Source organism: Falco punctatus, assembly GCF_963210335.1.
Source record: "Falco punctatus genome assembly, chromosome: 11".
NCBI lineage: Eukaryota > Metazoa > Chordata > Aves > Falconiformes > Falconidae > Falco > Falco punctatus.
This window is the reverse complement of record NC_137591.1, coordinates 27,647,129-27,667,142: the sequence shown is the minus strand read 5'-3', so window position 1 is coordinate 27,667,142 and position 20,014 is coordinate 27,647,129. Positions and strand designations below refer to the sequence as shown.

General features: G+C 54.5%; 2 protein-coding genes across 17 annotated transcripts in view; both read right to left on the bottom strand.

Annotated features, from left to right (window-relative positions):
- LMX1A (LIM homeobox transcription factor 1 alpha) overlaps window positions 1-17,462 on the bottom strand; it is a 90,184-nt gene extending 72,722 nt beyond the window's left edge. For 9 of the 10 annotated variants that reach the window (XM_080407413.1, XM_080407415.1, XM_080407416.1 and 6 more), the window contains exons 1-3: window positions 9,902-17,462; window positions 9,470-9,585; window positions 8,706-8,892 (exon numbers count right to left, since the gene is read on the bottom strand). In XM_080407413.1, coding sequence (XP_080263539.1) covers window positions 8,706-8,892; window positions 9,470-9,545 — 263 coding nt within the window. In that variant the 5' untranslated portion in view covers window positions 9,546-9,585; window positions 9,902-17,462. Of the gene's footprint in view, window positions 1-8,705; window positions 8,893-9,469; window positions 9,694-9,901 lie in introns of those variants that run through there. The other variant, XM_080407422.1, reaches the window with a different exon arrangement.
- A 124-nt stretch (window positions 17,463-17,586) lies between these two features.
- RXRG (retinoid X receptor gamma) overlaps window positions 17,587-20,014 on the bottom strand; it is a 77,626-nt gene continuing 75,198 nt past the window's right edge. For all 7 annotated transcript variants that reach the window (XM_080407395.1, XM_080407396.1, XM_080407392.1 and 4 more), the window contains 3 exons: window positions 19,209-19,300; window positions 18,861-18,966; window positions 17,587-18,033 (listed from right to left, as the gene is read on the bottom strand). In XM_080407395.1, the coding sequence (XP_080263521.1) occupies window positions 17,886-18,033; window positions 18,861-18,966; window positions 19,209-19,300 (346 nt within the window). In that variant the 3' untranslated portion in view covers window positions 17,587-17,885. The remainder of the gene's footprint in view (window positions 18,034-18,860; window positions 18,967-19,208; window positions 19,301-20,014) is intronic.

Below are 20,014 nucleotides of genomic sequence, written 5' to 3'. Positions count from 1 at the left end.
AAAAAACAACTGCTGCAGCTGAGAACTGCCTTCAGGTCCCTTAACTTATTTCTCTCTCCGCTTTCCAAAACTTTCCTGCCAAATGCTTCCCTGAGCTTTCAACAGCAAAGAGAAAATTCCTGCCTTCCTCTTCCTGCTTAGCTACCTTGGATGATGCTACACAGTGAAAATTCAACTTACAACATGGCTGCGTTGGCCCCAGGCAGGGAAGAAGGAGCCCTGGGTACACACAGGCTCCAGGTTCATCCCAGGAGCTCTGCAGCATGACAGCAGAGGAGGCTATGCACGTCCCAAAGATGAATCACATCCAAAGCGTGGATTCTCCAAGAATTGCCTGTGCCTCTTGTTGTGCTTTTGAAACCCCACTTTGCTCCCCTGCAGGGCAGGGGACCTTGCCCAGAGGGACTTTGCGGACTCACCACCCCACCATGATGGTGGTTATCATTCCAGAGGAACAGACGTACCAGGGAGGGAGATTTTGCACGGTGTCAGCGGGGACAGGGGACAATGGGCCGGGGAGGGATGGTCGTGTGAAAAGGGATTTGTTCCGCTGTCAAAGACAGAAAGCTCTCCCTAAGAGCAGCATTAGGAAATGAAGCCTCAGAAGGAAAGGAGAAGGGTAGGGAGCAGTGAGAGATGATGTACGGATGACGGCAACAGGGGGACAGCTGGGAAGGGTCAATGCCGAGCCCTGATGGGTGAGCAAAGCACGAGTACCAGTCGAGGAAGCCTCCTCCAGCATGCTCTGCCCTTTGAGGCATTTGCCCCGAGGAAGAGCAGGATGCCTTCACGCAGGGTAAACCTTTCGCTTGCGGTTACGGAGCCCCAGTGACCAGTGGATGAGAGGAAGCATTGCTGCCTGCCGGCATGTGTCAGGATAGAGGAGAGTGGTTCTCCTATCAATCCGTACCGTATTCTATCAGCTCATGCCTTAATCCCACCGATTCATGCCTGGGAGAAGCTGGTACCTCCACCACACAAGCTCTCAGTCAACTTTGGTCAAAGTTAGCCCCAGGTAGAAGACACGAAGGCAGGTATGACACAAAATCAGGCAAATCTGGAGAGAGACGGAGATTTCAGGCCCAGCATTCAAACTCGCCCAGAAAGATGCTCAAAGCATTTATGATGAACTGAGCCTTTTCTAGCTAGATTCATATTTCCAGCTCCATTTCATGGGTGGAAGAGCCAATCTCAGCTCTTTCTCCTGTGTGCAACTGGGACCCATCATACCTACACCAGGCACCAATGCAGGAGACCTGAACCCAAAACAGGATCATATCTATGGGCATGGGAAGTGCTCTACTGAAAACAGGTAGGTGCATGCAAGTGCAATATGAGGAAATAAATTGTTTGCATTGAACACAACATGATTTCACCCCTTTATTGAGAAATGCACATGCCACCCCCCTGAAAACTCAAACCTTTCTAGGGGAAAACACCATTTTCAGCTAGCCAGCCTGCAAAATATGAAAGACCTGAAGGATCCCCAACAGGTTGAAGAAATTGGTCTTTTGTTAATAAGATCCCAGCAAAACAGATAAGTGAGAAGGCAGAGCCATTCTGACAGAAAACCCTTCAAATAAACAGAGGCCGGTGCCACCAGCCTGACTCTGTGCCCCTTCTGCCAGTGCAGCCCTGGCACAGCACTGCTCAGCCTGCCCCATGCCTTTTGCAAAAGCTTCAAGGTCTGGCTGTCCGTAAATATTTGGGGTGGGAAGCCAGGGATTACAGAACCCCTCTCCTGGGCAACCAAGGTTTGATGGTCTTAAAAAAAAAAAAAAAAACCAAAAAAAAAAACCAACCACACACACACAAAAAAAAGCCAACAAACCCCCCCACCAAACCTCAAACAGAGCTGCAGTGAGATGCCTGATTGTTTCACAGAGACGCACAAGACAACCCGAGTGCACCCACTGCCCCCAAGGACCAACAGTCCCAGGAGAAGATTCCCGGGGACCAGCCGGCTTCCTTCTGCCCAGGCAAGATTCCTTCTAGCTTACAAATACCGAGGAATAAAAGTGGAGTTCCAGGCTAGCGGAACTGCGGCTGCAGGTCTGCACAGTGTTCACCATGCCAGGGAGCACCATTAGTCCCCCCTACCTTTCCCTTCCGAAATCTCTTTTAAATACACAGAAATTCAAGTTTCTCATGAAAACACATTTCTGGAAAAAAATATATATTAGTTTGGGTCAACCCCAGTATTTCACCTGAAGAAAATCCAAATATTTTCTCCCTGCTTAAAAGCTATCCAGTACACCTATTACGGAGGAGATGCTTTAATAAACCGCAGGCAGAGGCACAGTCCTGCAGCCCAGGCCCCACCATCCCCACCTCACATCTGCATCGAGCACAAGCCAGAAACAAAACGAAGCACAAAGGGGCAAGGAGAATCTTGAGAAGAAAAATACCAAGGACGCCTCTCTTATTTCCACCTTGGCCACAGCTTCCTCTTCCTCGGACATCCTCCAGCATGGGGCGTGCCGAGGACCCCCCTTGGCTGCACGCTGCGGGGTTCACCAGAAGTGAGGAACCATGAATCCAGACCCAAACCTGATCCAAACCTTTGGGTATTCCCCCTCCTCAGCCAGAAGCAGGACTTGCACCCTTGCAAGCAAAGAGAAGACCAACCCTCACCCCCCCAAAACCCTCTTTCTCCCCTTCCAAGGCAGAGGGTGCCTCGGGATCCCCCCCAGCAAGCGTGCAGGACCAGAGCCAGAAATGGCTGTGGGTTTGGGTGCACTGAGGCCACCCCACTGCTGCCAGCGGGGCTGGGGGCAGCCGGCAGAGCTCAGCCTCCACAGCAGCACCTGTGCCCACCGCCAAATCCTGCCCACACACCAGCCAGCCTTCGGCACGGCTAACACCAGAGACCACCATCCTCTCCGAACCCGGCTGGGGGTGACCACAGCACTGGGTTTAGACCCTGCCAGAAAGCTCCCCAAGGAAGGACTGAGCAAGAAACCAAACCGTGGGCTCTCTTAAATCCATGGCTCAGCAAATCCCTCCCTGTGCCTGGTGGCTGCAAGCAGGTGAAGAACCGGCGAGGCGAGGGCTGGCGAGCCGGGGCAGGAGAGGACCCCAGCTGTCTCTCCAGCTGGTGGAAACAAAATTCTCATCAAACTGAAACAAACCCCCCTTTCTTCCCCCAGCTGATTTCTTTTCTGTGCCATCATCAGGCTCGCAAAGATCTGAAGTGGTTCCCTCAGCTCCTAGTGCCCCATCAGGGGCTGACTGGGGAATGCTGTGCCACAGGGGGACAAAGAAAAAAAGAAGAAAAAAAAAAGGGAAAAAAATATCATTGTAGGTCCAAAAATAAGGGAACAGAAACTGTGGAGAGATCCAAGAATGCTCACGTCCTAGCTCTGCAGCACTGACCTGGAGCCTCCAGGGTCCCACTGCCAACAAGCAGGAGAAAGGGTGACCCCAAAGCCACTCCTGTCCCCACCACCGAGGGACAGATGACAAGTATATTTGGCTGCCTCGCACCCAAGCTGCCAATCACCACTCCCTTTCAGGCCTTTCTGTGAAGCATTAATTGTAAGACACAAATCTAATTGAGGGCAGAGGGAAGGAAAAAAACGCAAAATCTCTTCTCCGCTCCCCTTGGAAAGGGAGAGCCCCACGAGCGGGAGGACAGGGGGTAGCAGACACTGGGGCAAAGAGTATTTTTCTCGCCTGGTGTTTCCAGCACACATCCTGCAGCAGCCCCCATAACGCCATTCTCATTGCTGCATCCCGCTGCTTCCTCGCGCCCCCCTCTCCATCAGCACAACAAGGCGACTTAATAACAAAAAACAAAGGACCGGTGCCTGGTCCCAGCCCAGCGGTACCCACCACCACATCCCCGGTGGGGATGATACCAGATTTGGCTGCCCAGGGATGCACTCATCCCAACCCACAGAGTTGGCACGTTTCCTCCAGGCGCTGTGGGAAAGGGGGTGAGGACATAAAGGGGTTTGCTATGAGAGACAAGGTGCTGGGTGGGGATGGAGAGCAGGCAAGAAGCATGAGAAGCACTAGAAGATATTAAGGGGTGGACAAAGAGAGACCAGCAAGAGGGACATCATGGCACAGAGTTGCCATGTGCTCTGCTACCCTATCTGGGCCAGCCTAACTGCCCCCAGCACCTGGCCAGCTGGAAAAAAACAAATTAGCACCATCCTCTCCATAGGATGCCCTACAAGAAGGGGAAAAGACCTCCAGAGGGCATGTTGCACCGTAGCTGGGCTGACCCGTGGCTCTCTGGAGGGACTGTTCTCTCCCATCAGCCACAAGAAGAGCAAAACATCCCATTTCTCCAGGCAAGAGAAGGCAAAGGACTGCAAATCACCAGCACAAACATCCCCAACGACAGGAAGTCTCTGGCTGGTGGGACCAGGCTGCCCTGAAGCATTCAGCATCACCTTATTCGTTCAATCCGTTTGGGATTATCCTTCTCACAACCCTTCCGGGCTGGGGAAGCAGCACCGCTGTTTGCAGCTAATTGTGCAATTACATTCATTACCCACATTTAAGCAAGATAAACAGCCACCATGCTTCAAACCTCTTCCCCCTCTCTCCTCTATGGTGGCAGCTGCCAGATGAGCCTCCAGCGGGCGAGAGGAGGCTACGCTGCCCTGAGCCGGCAGATCCCACCTTCCCCCTGGGCAGAGCCAGCCACGGTCTGCCAGGACCACACTGCCGGGGATTCAGGCTCATCCCCCGTAAGAAGATGCTGGGTGTGATTTTAAAACCCAACACCAATAGGTTTCTTTGCACGCATTTTCTTCTGCGCAACATTCAGAGGTTGGAAAGATTGTTTTATTTTTTTTCCCTTCACAGTCCGATGTGCCTCCTCACTTTAATTCAAGGAGGAGGAGGTGAAGGCACCCATGCAACCCCATGACTCTGGGAGCAGGGGATTTTGGAGCCAAGCAGGGGGAGTTTTACGATGACGGTACAGAAGCTGGCAGCGGCACAGAGCCATCAAGCCGTACAAAGACAGGGCGAGCATCACACAACTGCCTCCCTCGGCCGGGGAGCCCGGCATGGCAGTGGCGGCTCAGGGGCTGCGGCCGCCCCTCCGCTGCCGGCGCCCACATGCCAGGCCTGCTCCGAGATGTGCTGGCCATCTGCTCCTGCCAGCCGGGGCTGAGGCTGGGGCTCTGCGCCGTGGCTGGGGACGTGCCAAGCCGTCCCGCCGTCGCCACGCTCCCCAGCTGCGCCCCCCGTCATGACTGCACCGCTGTCAGTGCTCCCAACCCCCAGAACCGGCCAGCAGGGTTTCTGCACCCCACCGGCATCACCCGTGGTGGGGCTTCAGGATGGGGATGTCCCCATGGCTCCAGGTCCTTCCTTGCACTGCTTGGCCCATGCAAACCCACCGTGAAACACCTCCGGGCAAGCAAGGCTCAGCCGTTCCCATCCTCTCGTGGATTTTAAGCCTCCGAGGAAGCCCCACTCTTCCCATCGTTTCCAGCACCCCTCCCCACTTATGGCCAGGTTTCAAGTCACCCCCACCCCCAAAATCTGCCAGGACAAAAGCCCATCCCCCTGGCCACCGAGGTGGGGGCCCTGCAGCTGGGGCACATCCCCAGGGCCACTCTGCAGGCAGGGAGCCAGCCAGGGCGAAGCCTGAACCTTGTCATAGTTGAGACTTATCAGGTTTGGACAAGCGCCGGGGGCTGCCGCGGGATTCGGGATGTTCTGTAACGAACGTCCTCTGCCCCAAATAGACACTGTCCCAGGGGCACGGGCTTGAGCGGTCCCTCCTCAGAAGCCCTCCCCGTCAGTGCTGGGGAAACTGGTCCAAGAGTGACCCCTGGCCCCTCCAGTCCCTGGCCGGCATCGCTGTCTGAACTGCCTATGGGCCCTGAGCACCCCAAAGGGATGCCAAGACCTGGCCTGGCATTCCCAGTCCTTAATCCATCCCTCTCCAGGTCCTCTCCCAAGGTCTTCCTCTTTATGAAAGACAAAGAAATGTAAAACGTGTCTTAAGAAATGATTCCTCAATTTCTAGAGTCCGGCAAGTCAGATGCTTGCTTAAAACTGTCCGTAACACCCTCCACGGATGTATTTATAACTAAAGGCATAACTCAGCCATCTCATGCTCTATCATTAACCCTCTGCAGCCTCACTATAAACAGAGCTCAAACAGCAAGCGAAGATACATGTCAGAAAATAACTGCACCTACTCATCTCTGGTAAAACATCCCAACAGTCACCATCTGGAAGAAAACCCCCTTCTTTCAATTAAAAAACAAAACAAAACAAAAACCCAAAACAAAACAAAATAAAAACCAAACAACCCCCCCCCACAAAACACCAGCACCACAACACAGCGAGCAGGTAGGATGCCAACCGCTTCCCTGACTCCCCCAGCACCGGCATTTCACACGCAGGCACCCCAGCCCTCCCACCGGCGGGCACCGCTGTGCCGACAGAGAGGCCCCTGGAGCCCGACCGCGGTGCCACGGGGAACATCGGCTGCTTTCCACCATCGCACTGCGCAGAGTGTCAGTCACTCGTGATAATTAACCAGCTATCGGCTCGAGATAATTAGCTCAGTTCAAGAGCAGCGGCTCTTCCCCTGCATGTTTCACGCTGAAAGCCCTGTTATCGGCATCGGCACCGCAGTGGAGGCAGGCACACCGAAAATGCTCAACCGAAAGACAGGGTGGTTTGGTCGAAGAAAGAGGGTTTTTTGTTAAATAAAGAGTCATACGTAAAGCTCGGCAGAGCCCAAAAGGAACAGCTCTTTGGGACTCTGCTCCGCACCCTTGCTGTCCCCAGGTAAAAAGCCACAGAGCTAGCACAGCAGAGAGCCCTGCCGAGGGGACAGAGAGCAGGGACATGGACCTGCAGCCCCATACCAAAACAATAAAATAAAATAAAATTCAAGGGCACAACAACGTGATAGCAAGGGGCAGGCGGGTACAGAAGGGGAAGAGGCCAGCAGCGGTTCAGAGTTAAAACCATCACACCTCGGGGAAACCGCCTGCCGCAAAGCCCGCTCCCAGGCTCAGGCAAAAGCCATCAACCCAAACGCAGCTGGGAAACAACCAGGATAAACGGTGCCACCACCAGAGCCTAGGAAATATTTGTGACATTTTCTTTTTTTTTTCATAATCATCCTTGTCCATCCCAACAGCGAGATGGGCACAGCAAGAAGCCATCCACGGCACCGATTTCTTTCACGGCCAAGAGACAGAGAAGGAGGGTTTCAGGTTGGAGTCAGCTTCCAGAGCTCAGAAGCTGCAGTCAAATGTGCAGAGAGTAAAACCCACACGTTCTGCAAGCTGGAAAGGCATTCACCCCACTTTCCCCTTAGTGCTCCAAACGGAGACACTGATAAAGCAGAAAACGCAAATTAAATTGTGTTAGAAATATATGGGAACTGGCAGCCAAATTTCTACGGACAAACAAGCAACGCACCCGATCTCGACAAAAATTTGCCTAAAAAAAAAAAAACAACCCACCCCGTAACACAGCGCTCTCCTTTCCACTCTCGTGGCAGCTAATTCTTCCGCTCTTTCGTAAACATTTGAAAACAAGGTCACGCGCACAAATTCTGCTTTCAATTTGCCTTGTATCCATAGTGATTAAACTCAGACCCAGAATATGGGACTTAAAGGAAAAAAAAACAAAACAAAAAAACCAAAAAACTTTAAAAAGGCCTGGAGCAGGGCTAGCCGCCGGCACGCTTGCTAACCCACCGAAGGCCAGGGACAAGAGCATCGCCAATAACCATTTTCTTGTATAACAGCGATCCAGAAATTAAATCACAGGGCTCCAGCAGCCATGCTATCGCCATAGCAAGGGATCCAGCCCCCCATCTACAAGCTCCTTAAGAAACAACTGGCCTGGACACAACACAAATTTAACTGCTCTGAAACCCAGCCGGGGAGTGGGATCCGACAGGGACAGTGAGAGTGGGATGAGCAGTAAAAAAACAAAAGCAGCTGCAGGAGAGGAAAGACTCAACAGCCTTCTCCCCATTCCCACTGGAAAGGTTTTTCTTTAGAAAGAGAAAAATAATTTTCATATTATCCTCCCCCCCTGCCCTAGCCCCACATTTGCCAAAGGGGAAGCGTTGGGGCTGGAAGCCTTAACCACCTACATCCAAATTTCCTGCTCCATCACAGTCCGAGGCGCAAGCAAAGCCCCCGGTGTGCAACAGCAGTAGCAAACGCTCCGAATTCAGCAGGGCCTTCCCCGGGCCTTGCCGAGACCCTCAGTTTCCCCATCCAGCCAGGGGGAGCAATAACATCACCCTGCTTATGGGGATATTAGAAAACAGCCCAGTCTGGGACCAGGTCAGGAAGGATATAACATTCCTCCTGCAGGCGCTCAGTATGGAAATAAAGCCGGAGGAGACGGGAAAACACTTGGCCCCGTCCCTCCGCAGCCCCAGGGTTACCGGGGGTCTCACAGGCTCCCAACAAAAGGCTCCTAAATTCCCTTTTAAAAAAAGGCGCAAACCGAGCACAACCAAACACCTCCAAAAAGGGCAGAAGTGGGGTGCGACGAGCCTGCGGGGGAGAAGCGCAGCATGGCAGGCAGCACCGTGCGGCTGACGCCTCTTGGGACAACACGGGGCAGGGAAGCGGGGAGCTGCAGGGGGACCCCGAGCCCCCCGGCCGCCTGCGCTCTCGGCAGGGCACTGGGGCTTTGCGGGCGGTGGGAGCGGCGTGGGAAGGCTCCCCACTGGGCAGGGGGACACTTACTTCTCGTAGTCCAGCTTGCAGTAGAGCTTCTTGTCGCGGTAGAAGCAGGTGGTCTGGAGGGGCTCCTTGCAGGACGCGCACTGGACGCACTGCTCATGCCACAGGCTGTCGTTCAGGCGCAGCAGGAACCGGTCCGAAATAACTCGCTGGCACCCCTCGCACACCGACCGGGGGGTCGCGGCTCTGCCTGCGGGGAAGGACGCGGGGGCAGCGGTGGGTGGCGGCGGGGGCGCACGGGGAGACGGACCCGGCGAGGGATGGACGGAGGATCCCGCTGCTCTTCCAGCGAGCGGAGTTGGGGGGGGAGGGGGGGAGGGGGGGGGCGTGCGGGGCGCTGCTCCGGGATGCGGGGGGGACCTGTGCCTTAGGGGAGCTTCGGGGGGGGGACGTCACCCCCAATTTCGTTCCTTTTCGAAAGGCGGCGGCGGAGCCGCAGCTCGGAGAAAGGGCGATTGTTTGAAAGCGATATTAAAACGAAGGGGAGGGGGGAAATTATTTATCGTTCGATTCGAAGAAAAGGCCTTCGTTGTACTGGGGGGGGGCACACAATTTAATGCAATCGCGGAACGAAACGGGAGCGGCGAAGGCGGGCGCCGGGGGCGCTCCCCGGGCGAAGGGAGCGGCGCCGGGCAGGGCTGCGGGCAGGAGCGAGGCAGAGGGAAAGCTGCCCCCCGACCCCCCGGACACCCCCTGCCCACCGTTCGGGGCCCGCCCGGCCGCGCCTCACCCCGAGAAAGGGGGATCCCCAGCATGCCCCGACTTACCCAGCAGGGAGGAGAAGGGAGCCGCGGGGTCCAGGGCGTTCTGCAAACTCTCCTCCATCTTCAGCCCGTCCAGCATGGTGGGGAGCCCGGCCGGGCGAGGGGGCCGCGCCGCCCGCCTGCCGACACAGCCCGGACACGCCGCGCTCAGCCCGGCCCCGGCCCCACCGGCCCTGGCCACACTGGCCCCGGCCGGGGCTTCCCCGCCCGCTGCCCCCCTCTCCCTCTCCCCCTCCCTCCCTACCTCCCTCCCTGCCGCCCAGCGGGGAAAACCCCCCAGACCCCCCGCCCCGGCTCCGCAGTCGCTGCCCCGCCCGGGCTCGCAGCGTCCTATCGGCCCCCGACGTGGGGGGGCTGCCGAACCCGAGCCCCCCCCCTCCGCGGCAGCGGGACGGGAGGATGCGGGGCTGCCGTCGGCGGGGCTCGGCCGCTTACCTGGGGCGGCCCGGGAGGTACCTTCCTGCGGGGACCGGCGGGAGGGGGGCCCGCAGTCACCGCTCCGGGGGGATCCTGCGGTAGCTCCTGCCTCCCCGGGCTGGCCTCCTCCGGAGCTGCCCCGGCTGGGGAACGAGCCGCCGTGCCCTGGACGGCTCCGGAGCGGAGCACACCAACCTGCGGGGAAGCGCCCGTCCGACTGCTGCCAAGGCACATTTCCTGAGGCTGATACCTCCCTGCCCGACCCCCACCCCCTGCCCTCCCCTCTCCACCCCACTCGAAATAAGTTTCCTCCCCGCTCTCCTGCCTGGCTGCAGGCACCGGCCCCGCCACGCCTCGAGGGGCCGGCGGCCCTTCCCGGCTCCGAGGGGCACGTCCGGGCCGCCGGGGCAGCCCCCGCTCCGCTCCGCGGCTGCTGCTTTTCTTAGAAAGCAAGCCAAAAAGAAGAAAAGCAAAAAAAAAGGTAGAGGGTGGTGCCCCGTCACCACCGCTCTCCCGGCAGTGAAACCGGCTGGAAAGCAGCACCCCCTGCCAGGGGAAGCCCAGGCCAGGAGTTTTTGGGGACAGCCGGTCCCCAGCCCCGGGAGGCAGCGGCCGGGGCGAGATGCTGTCCCCGGTGGGGATGCGCTTCCCTGCGCTGCGCATCGCCCCGGGCGCCCCACTCCCGCTGCTCCCGAGCATTTAAAGAAAATGAATGCTGGGAGGGGAAAAGAAAAAAGAAAAGAAAAGAAGAGAAAAGAAAAGAAAAGGGGGGGCGGGGGGGGAAACAACCACAAACCCACAACCAAAACAAAACCAACAAAAACCACCAAACAAAAAAACCAACCCAACCCTAAGCCGGGGCGCTGCCCCTCAGGGCTCATCGCCGGCGCCGAGCAGGGCCCGGTGCGCTCCGGGCGCCGGCACCGCGAGGGAGGCGGCTCCGGGACGCGCCGCTCCGGCCCCTTCAAACCGCATCGGTCTCGGGGAGGGGAAACCCGCAGAGGAGCGATCCTGCCCGGCCGGGGAAGCTGGAAGTTGGAGCCTTCCCGCAGCCCCGGCGCTCTCCCGTCCCGGTCGGCTGTTCCCTGCCTCGGGCCGGTGGGGGTGATCGCTATTTTGTTGGGGTGTTCCACGGTCCCCGCAGGCCCGGAGCCACCCGCAGCGGGGCCGGGGCCACGTACCTGCGGGGGCAGCCTGGGCAGCGGCTTCACCCGGCTCGGAGGAGGGCTGGGTGCCCCTCTCCAGCTGGCGGGGGGGAGAAAAGGGTTGCAGAGCTGCCAGGGTCCCGCTGCTGGAGGCTGGCAGGTTTTAGGGGCCTCACCTCCTGTGTTCACCAGTGACCTTGGCACAAGGGGCAGGAGCACTCCCAGCCTCTCTGTGGGGCATCCTTGTCACCAAGTGTTCCCCACGCCCAGATGACGCGGGTGATGCAGGGAGCAAGGTCGTGTCCTTTGGGAGCTGGTAGGAAGGGGAGAGGCCACAGGTTAGCGCAGGTGGATCACCACCCTGTCAAAACCCCATGGGAGAGGGAAACAGGACCCTGGGACAGGTCCACTATATCCCAGTATAACTACACTGGGGGCTTGGGCACAAGAGCACTGGTACTATTGTACAGGTCAGCGTGAAACAGCTCCAATGCCTCACATCCAGGAAGGCTGAGCTGCAGCAGGGAGGCACTGAGCTCTGCTGCCTCCGCCTTTGTCTCTCCTGAAGGTCTCTGAGCGGCTCCAGCCAAGTTTCTGGGTAGCCAGATCCATCAGAGCCACTTTGCCAAGACACCAGCCCAGCAAACACTGCAGCATGACCAGGGGCTCCAGGGACAGCATGCTGCTCACCCTCCCTGTACAAAGCAGCGCAGCCACCCCATCCCACCCCAGCTGCAGAGCTGTGCAGGGCAGATGTTCCTTACACACCCAGAGGTCAGCCCCACGGGGAGGGAATGCCATCCTCCAACACTGCTGAAAACTGTGGCCCCATACAGGACACCTTGCTTATATACTTAGGATGCCCACTCACAGATTTGGTCTGATCAGAGATGCAGGAACAGCTGGGAGGGAAGTCATTCCCCCTAGATGTTGTCACCCCGTGGTGGTGGTGGTGTTCCTCCTCCTCTCCAGGCAAGGAGGGGTTTGGAGACTGCCTTATCTCACAGCTCTCACGCACGACTCCCGGCTCAGTCTGTGAAGGATCAGGCTTGAGGGATGGGCCCAGCGTGTAACCCCAGGGTGTTGCTTCCCACGATTTACACACATCCACCAGCTCCCACAGGGATCACAGGTACTGGAGCATACCCGGTCTCATACAAAAGATGGTCACGAGATGAACTGGTAAAATATACCAGTAATACACCCTCAAACCCCCTCACTCCCAAAGCACACCTTCACCTTGGGCACTGGCCCTGGCCCTGCAAAAGGTGGGGGGAATATTTCAGCCAGCTCACTGCAGCTGCTGAGGGCCAGAGTTTCCACAATTAGCTCACCCAGGGCTGAATTAGGTGCAGCAGCCCACAGCATCAGCAGCTGAAGAGAATTAAACCAGAGGAGGAGCAGGACAAGGCTTTCTCTTTCTAGCTGTAGGGTCTGCAGGCAGTGAGGTGTTGCAAAAACTGGGTGGTCTGGGAAAAACAGCATTAAACAGAAGCTGTCCACTAAATTAACAAGGCACTGGAAGAGGGACTCATCTCCCTGAGCCTTCTCCCTGTGGGGTTACTCAGGTCTCACGTTCACTGCTGAGGAGCTTGTGTGGACCAGCAGGTCCCCACCATTCACTGCTGAAAGGAGACCACCAGCGCTCAGCTCCAAGGGCAGGTAAACGTGGGCACAGCAAAAGGCATGGCTCCAGACAGCAGGGAACCAGATCCCTCCGCCAGCATCACCTCCGCCCTGCCCAGCAAAGCGGATGCAGAACCACGCAGGAGCAGGGAGGGCTGGACCCAGGCGCAGGCACACTGGACACCAGGGAAGAGGGTGGTTACAGGCTGCGCTTCCCTACACATGCTCCAGCCACCTCCCTTGGGACAGGAGTCCCTGGGCCAGCCAGCCAGCATCATCAGGCTGCCTAATGCCTGAAGCCAACTTGACCCAGAAGACAAGCCTTGCCCACCACCCAGAGACATCCCTCTACACCACTTACCCCCCTGAAAACACACCACCCTCCCCTTCCTGCCACCCTCAGAGCCCTTTATAGGCATCAGCTGCTGCACACCCAGCTGGGCTGGCCAGCCCTGGTAGGGAGGCAAGCCAGAAACCAGCCCACAGCCACAATGCTGTCAAATATCCCTGGGGTGACAAAATCCTCTCCCTTTACCGCTGAAATCCCCCAAACCAAGCCTGTCTCAGGCAGAGCTAATTGCACAGAGGGCATAGGGAGAGAGGCAAGAGAGGTATGAGGTGGCAGCCACTGGCCTTGCGTAGGTATAGGCTGGTCCTTGTCCACTAATGCTGATGAATGCCTGCGGCTTTATCAGGGCTTCTCTGCCTTTGTATCATGCTTTCCACCCCGATGTACTTCACCATGAGATAAAAGCCATCATCCCCTGAAAGAGGATACAGGTACTGCTTCCCACTGCCACCATCAGCTCTGGGGAGCCCCACATGCCTCCTAATCAGTGTACTTCCTTCTCTTCCTCCTCCTCCCTGCGCTCTCTGGTGCCCCAGGAGGTACCAATTCAGCACAGCCTCCATAACTTCCCACCTGGGCATTTGGTGCGGCAGCAGAGAGCTGGGAGGGACAGAGAGGGGACGAGCAGAGAAACCAAGCAGCCAAGAGAGCATCTCAGGGGAGCTCAGGTGTGATGGTGAAGGCAGCCCTGGGCCCAGCCCAGACATCAGGTCCTCGAGGAAAGACTAGTGGTGGCAGCACTCAGTTCAGTCATGCCATCAGTGCCTGAAAGTCATCTCTGCTATAAAGGACATGCCCTTGAATCACTAAATTCAGAAGGGAGCCCAGAGCTGAACTGAATGCAAACCGGCTCAAACCTTTATAGCTTGGGATTTATTTTTTTAATTCCCAAACCAGAACTGCTGTTGTTGAACTTCAGTAGAAACTGAAGTAACCTCTACAGAACCCAAATGAAGGCAGGGCAGGAAAATACACTGGCTTGATTTCTAGGTGATAAACAAATCCAGCTTAGCACAAGCAATGGAGTTTAAGGGGTTTTTCATTTTCCAAGGTTCTCATCATAAGTGGCTAAACCCACTATTTTTTTAAGTCCCCTCCACAGAGCGCTACAGAGCGAGAAGCTCAGAATTAATAAATGCTTTGAAATGTTTGGCCTGAGCACTAAAACAAGCCTTGTCCATGGTGGAGGGGTCCTGCTGCTGACTCAGAAAGCTCATGAGATGTGATGCATGGTGGGAAAGAGAATATGACACTTTGCTTTGCACCAGTCATTCCCAGAGCCTGGTTTATTTGTTATTCCCAGAGTAAAGGAAAGAAAGTCAGAGCTTAATCTGAGGCTACAAGGGTTTTCATGGGGAAACTGATGACTGGATCTTCAGATGAAATGGTGGCAAGACCCAGCAACTGGAATCTGGCAAAAGCAAAATTCATAGATTAGGAGGAGCCAGGTTTCAGTATGAAGGGTAGGTAGCTGAACCCTGGCATGCCTGGGAAGTGGCCAGTACCTTGGATTTTTGAAGGCACCATCACGACGTAGCCTGCCAGGAAAAATGACTGCACTGGAAGTGACTTAAACTTCAGTATTTCTTGAGTTTTGAGTTCTCCAGTGCTGCTTTTTGAATTCTTTGTGCAGCTGTAACACCACACAAGCTGGCTGAATACATGTGCAAGGATAGTTTTCTTTAGCTTATCCATGACAGTGATTTCTACTACTTTATGAAAATTAGGTCTTTGCAGGGCTGCAGATCAGGTAAGTTCCAGCCATGCCAAGCTGCTGTTCTTCTGCAGCAATTCATCCTGAAGGAAAACTACACAAGTTAGTAGTAACTGCTGTAGGATTTGCTCCTCAGGTTCTCCATAGAGACTCACCTCCGTGCACTGCAAGGCTAGGGGAAGAAATGCTCTTGGGCAGTATTTTGACACCATTGTCTAGAAGACCACAACATGAATGAGGAACCTAAGGGTTAGGACCAAATCCAGGAGATCACATCAAACCTCAGGCCCTGAATGATTTCTTTCCCCTGCATAGGGCAGGTGTCTGCTAGTGATACTCTCAGACAAGCTTGCAATCTCGTTTACAGAAGCCACACTGCGTCTCAAGGTCTCACTGCCGCACCAGAGGTGGGGTGGGGGAGTGTGTGGTGCAGTGTCCGTTAAGCAGATCACCAAGCACAAAACTTTTTCAAAAAAACCCACTAGTCATCTGGAGAAAGATGACAAGACCTGCTCAAAGCACAGCCCAGAGACCTCATGGCCCAGAACCCCAAGACCACCTTCCCATAGTCTCAAGGTAGACTGTTAAGAGTAGGAGTGTCCAGAAGCCACCAATGGCCACTTTGAGACTTCCTGCCCCAGTCCAGGTTATCACATCCCATCACTTCCAACTTCAAAAAGTGACTGTTTGTATTGCAGGCAATAGTCTGGATTCGCTCACAGGCTGTGGATCGAGATCAGCATCAAGAGAGTCAAGATTGCTCATAGAACTTAGCAAACTCTTACTTGCAGTGGCATGTGCTGGGCCATCTTGGCTACGCACTGGGTCCCACTCTTCTGTCCAGTTTATTTTTCTCTGCTGCCCATGTGATGAGCTGTTCTGCCAATATGGAATATCAGGGACTCTGAATCCTTCATCATAGACTCAAATTAAGTCACCAAGAGGTATTACACCGTCCACATTAAACACCTATCAGAGAGGGTTGAGCATGGCCCAAAGCCCTTTTGGATGGCTTGGCCAAATTAAGCTCCAACCTTGCAGCTCCATGTAAATACTTCTGACGACAGCTGCAACAACTGCGTGCCGAGGACAGCCCATGAGCTCCTGAGAGAGACAGCACTATTGGTATGGAAGCATCCCGTCCTCTCCAGCTGGCTCAGCCCGCTGCGCTGCAGCAGCTCACCCTGGAGCTAAAGCACACTCTGAGTTACCACCGAGTGCCACAGGGCTCCAAAACAGCACCCACGCATCATCTCAGCCAGACTTCTGCTGCAGGCACAAAGACCCTCCGGTTTTCCTCTATATATTTTAACAAAAAACACTAATGCCACATGATGTATCTTCAGACAGTAGCACCAGCTCTGCCCTTCTCTGCTAAGCCTGCTAATGCCAACCAACCTCCTCAATTTAAACCATCAAACCAGAGAGCAGGGAAGTCAAGATAAACTCAGGGCTTTATAACCAGAAAAGAAACCCAACCCAGCCAGCTGGCACCACAGCTCCTAGAGGGGGAAGCCTGCAGCAGCCCAGGCTGGAGGTAACCTCTTACTTTGCCTACCCGGCAGCATGGCATGGGTACCATCCCAGCATAGTCTCTGTGCAGCATCTCAGACTCTAGCAAATGTTTTACAATGAGCAGGTTGAGTATTTTTTTGTCTTTAAACACTTTCCTTTTAATGGAAAATTACCTTTTCTACTAAAAATATCCCCTTGGTCACTGTTTTTCACATCTTTTTAAATGTTCCCTGATATTTTTTTTCTCTCCAGTGTCGCCAGAAACAAACAAACAAATTAGAATTTTCATAATTTTGGGGGTTTCTTTTCTCTTGTCTGCTCTTTTGAGTCTCTTTTTCCTTCTCACAATGAAATATTGGAGAATCATGTCCCTGTGTGGGAGTTTAACAAAATGTTTCATTTTTATCCTTCTTTCTTTCCTGTTGTCGCTACTCCTTTCTCCTCGAACTTCCCCGAGTCACTGAGCAGCAGCATTGCAATCTGTCATGCGGACAGACGAAGCACGGCTGCATCTCACCGCACTGTCTGCTGAGAGGGTCAGAAGGGGCAGATCACTTAACACTACACCTGTTTTATGAATAATAATACAGACAATTTCGCTGGGTTCCTGGGAGGACATTTTCCCACCAGGATAAGCTCCACATATTGAACAAATTAATGTCTTTAACTCGTTTGACTCTGGTTAGCTGGGTTGTGATGGGAAGCTCCAGCAGTGCCATTTGAGCAGGGGAAACACCAGGCAGACCTTTGAGGCAGGTTTGTTAGAGCGTCTTGTGCTTTCTCTCTCTGCAGGTTTCACTTGTAGAGGTATGAGATTATAAATTTGGGTCTGAAGAACCTGTTTCCAGTGCAAAAATATGGAGAAAAGACAAAAAACCTGAGAACAGGATCCATGCATGACATTGCAGAAAAATTAAAATTATCCATCAGCACGCCAGGTTTGGGTGACCCCAAAATACTCTACCTGGACCAAAATGAAGCACTTCAGTTCTTCCCTCCGTGGCTGGACTAGCTCAGAAAAGGAAAAGCACATGAAAAAAAGTCACTTTTAAAATCACTTTAAAAATTCAATGAATTCAAAGAGTCCATGAGTTTCTTTTTAAGATAGTGGAATGAATTCTCCTGTTTCAAAGCAGCAAGTTTCTCCAGGTCTTCCCTTAGCAGGTGCAAGGAGCAGCAATACCTGTCCTCTCTTGGCCAGAGGACTGCCCGCCAGCACAAGCAGTGACATCCCAAGCGATGTTCCTGCCCTGATCTGGGCTGCCCAGGAGTCTCAGGAGGGTTCCTCAGCCCCATCCCAAACCAGACTTGTGACCGCAGCAAAAGAGGACACTGCTCTGTCAGCTCCAATCAGTGCCTCTCATTATATTATTTTATTTGTTTTGTTGGCTTTTATTGAGAGTGAAAAAATAATTTAAAGCAATTATCTGTACAGGGGAACGGTTAGCTGGTCAGGGGATCTGTGACCCCCAACAGCCAAGCCAGGGAGGGTTAGAGGGGGCGATTTACAGCTGTACAAAACCACGACAATCCCATGGAGGAGGAGCGGAGGGTGAAGGACATCTCTTGAGCTCTCACAGACTCAGAGCAGAGGGGTGGGAGGCTGTGTGGGGGCACAAGGGGACCAGGGGCTGGCCAGAGAGGGCCAGACCCTCAAGTGACCTGCAGGGGTGTCTCCAGCATCTCCATGAGGAATGTGTCGATAGGGGTGTCCCCAATCAGCTTGAAGAAGAAGAGGTGCTCCAGGCACTTCAGCCCGATGGACCGCAGCGCTGGCAGGCGCAGAAGGAGTTTGGCAAACCTGGAAGAGAGCAGAGTCAGAGACAGGCAGGAGGCACTGGCCGCCCTCTCCCATGTTTCTGAGCCTGTGTCAGGGGGGCTCAGGAGAGCAAAACCCAAATTCTCCCCAGAAATGCCTCGGGGAGATCTTTATTTATTTATGTATGGATTCTCTTATGCTTTCAAAGTAAGTGTTTCTCTCTGCATGTGCAGAGGGAATACGTTTTTTTTAAAAAAAAAAAAAAAAAAGTTTTAAAGAGAGGTTCTCTCTCCAAGACTAGAACTTTACAAGTGACTTACATCTCCATGGTGCCATTTCAATCTTTCTTGAAAGAGTGTTCAGAAATCCCCAGCCTCCCGAGAGGGTGCACAACCCCTCAGCAGTGCCCCTGCCAGCCACTGCCCCCTGTTCCGAGGGGTGCAAGGGGCGCAGCAGGCAGGCTGCCTCCCCCTCCCCACACCCCACTCGCAGCCCTCTGCGGTCACATCCAGAGCCAACGATGGCAGAAGATGTTGTGGGCGCATCACTTGGCTGGCAGCGATGGGGATGGATCCAGCTGCCGGCATTTCGAGAGCTCGGCCAGCAGAGGGTGGGATTGGATTGAAAAGCACGAAAATTGCAGCTCGCCAGCACCCTAAAGGCTCTGGCCCAGGACTAGGGCACCAAGAGGACGGGCCAGCCTGCGGGAGCTGGGCTGCTCAGGCACCTTTGGCTGGTAGCCTGCCCTTGGCTTTGAGGGTGCTTCAGGCAGAGCTAGCACTGACACCCCAGCCTCAGTCTCCTCTTTAAAGTCGGGGGTTTATTATTATTATTACACCACCTTGTCTGCCTCGCTTCGGGACACTCACCGCCCTGGCTGCTCGGGGTACTTCTGCTTCGTGTAGGCTTCCAGTGTGGCGTAGACCTTCTCCCTCAGCGATTCCACTTCGGAGGGGCTAGACAAACCCTTAGCATCTGGTTGAGGGAGAACATACAGGTAGGGAAGAAATCACTGCAGAAGGGACCTTTCCACTACCAGCAGAACAACTGTGTGCACAGGTGGGAAAGGACTCTGGCTCTCTTTAATCATGCACCCAGGGAGTGGGACGAATCCGTCTGCAATCCTGATGCTTACTGCCACTGCACTCCTGCCTGTGACCTGCCATGGCCCTGAGGACATGCATGTCACCTGGGACTGTCTGGCATCTCAGACTTACCTGGGTTAAACAGGACAATGGCTCGCAGGCACCCCAGCTCTGACTTATCCATCTGCATGTCTTTCATTTTGGACACCAGCTCTGTCAAAACCCTGCATGTGAGGGACACGGGTGGGCAGACAATCAGAAACAGGTACAGACAGCAAGGCTGGGGGCTGAAAAACATTCGAGACAGGCACTGGGAATACCCCCAATTCATCTCTGCAGGAAGAGGCAGCTTTGAGGGACAGCCATGACACTCTGCTCTTTTGTATGTTTATCAGCAGCATCCAGGGACCTGAGCATCAAATTTGCTCCCATTCTTACTACGCTCAGCACACGGCCTGGGTGCTCTGTTTGCACTAAAAAAAGATTTTGCATTCAGTTGAGGAAGACTGCATGGGGTTTTCTCCATATTTCACTATGCAAAACACAGGCACTGCCTTTACACACACCAGTTGTGGTAGAGTGGGAATGCAGTGTCCTGACAGGCAGGGAGCAGGCATGGCACGGACAGTACCTGTGCAGTCATTACATGGCAAAGTTGGGGTTTAAGGCTTTGCCAGCTAAAGCTCTTGCTGATCGGTATTAGCTCGAGATCCAGTTACAGCAAACTCTCAAGAGAAGGCAGAGAATCATTCCTCCCCCTGCACACCCAACAAATGATCTGCTGCTGCAGCAAATCCCTTTCCAAGGTGCTTTCATCTCATTCTCAGTTTTTAAGCCAGTCAAGCATCCCCTCCTCATTTGAAGGTAGTTCTGTCCCAAATCACCATGTATTTGCTCTAGTTCTCACTAAGGACATGTTTCCAGTTTAGAGGGGAAAG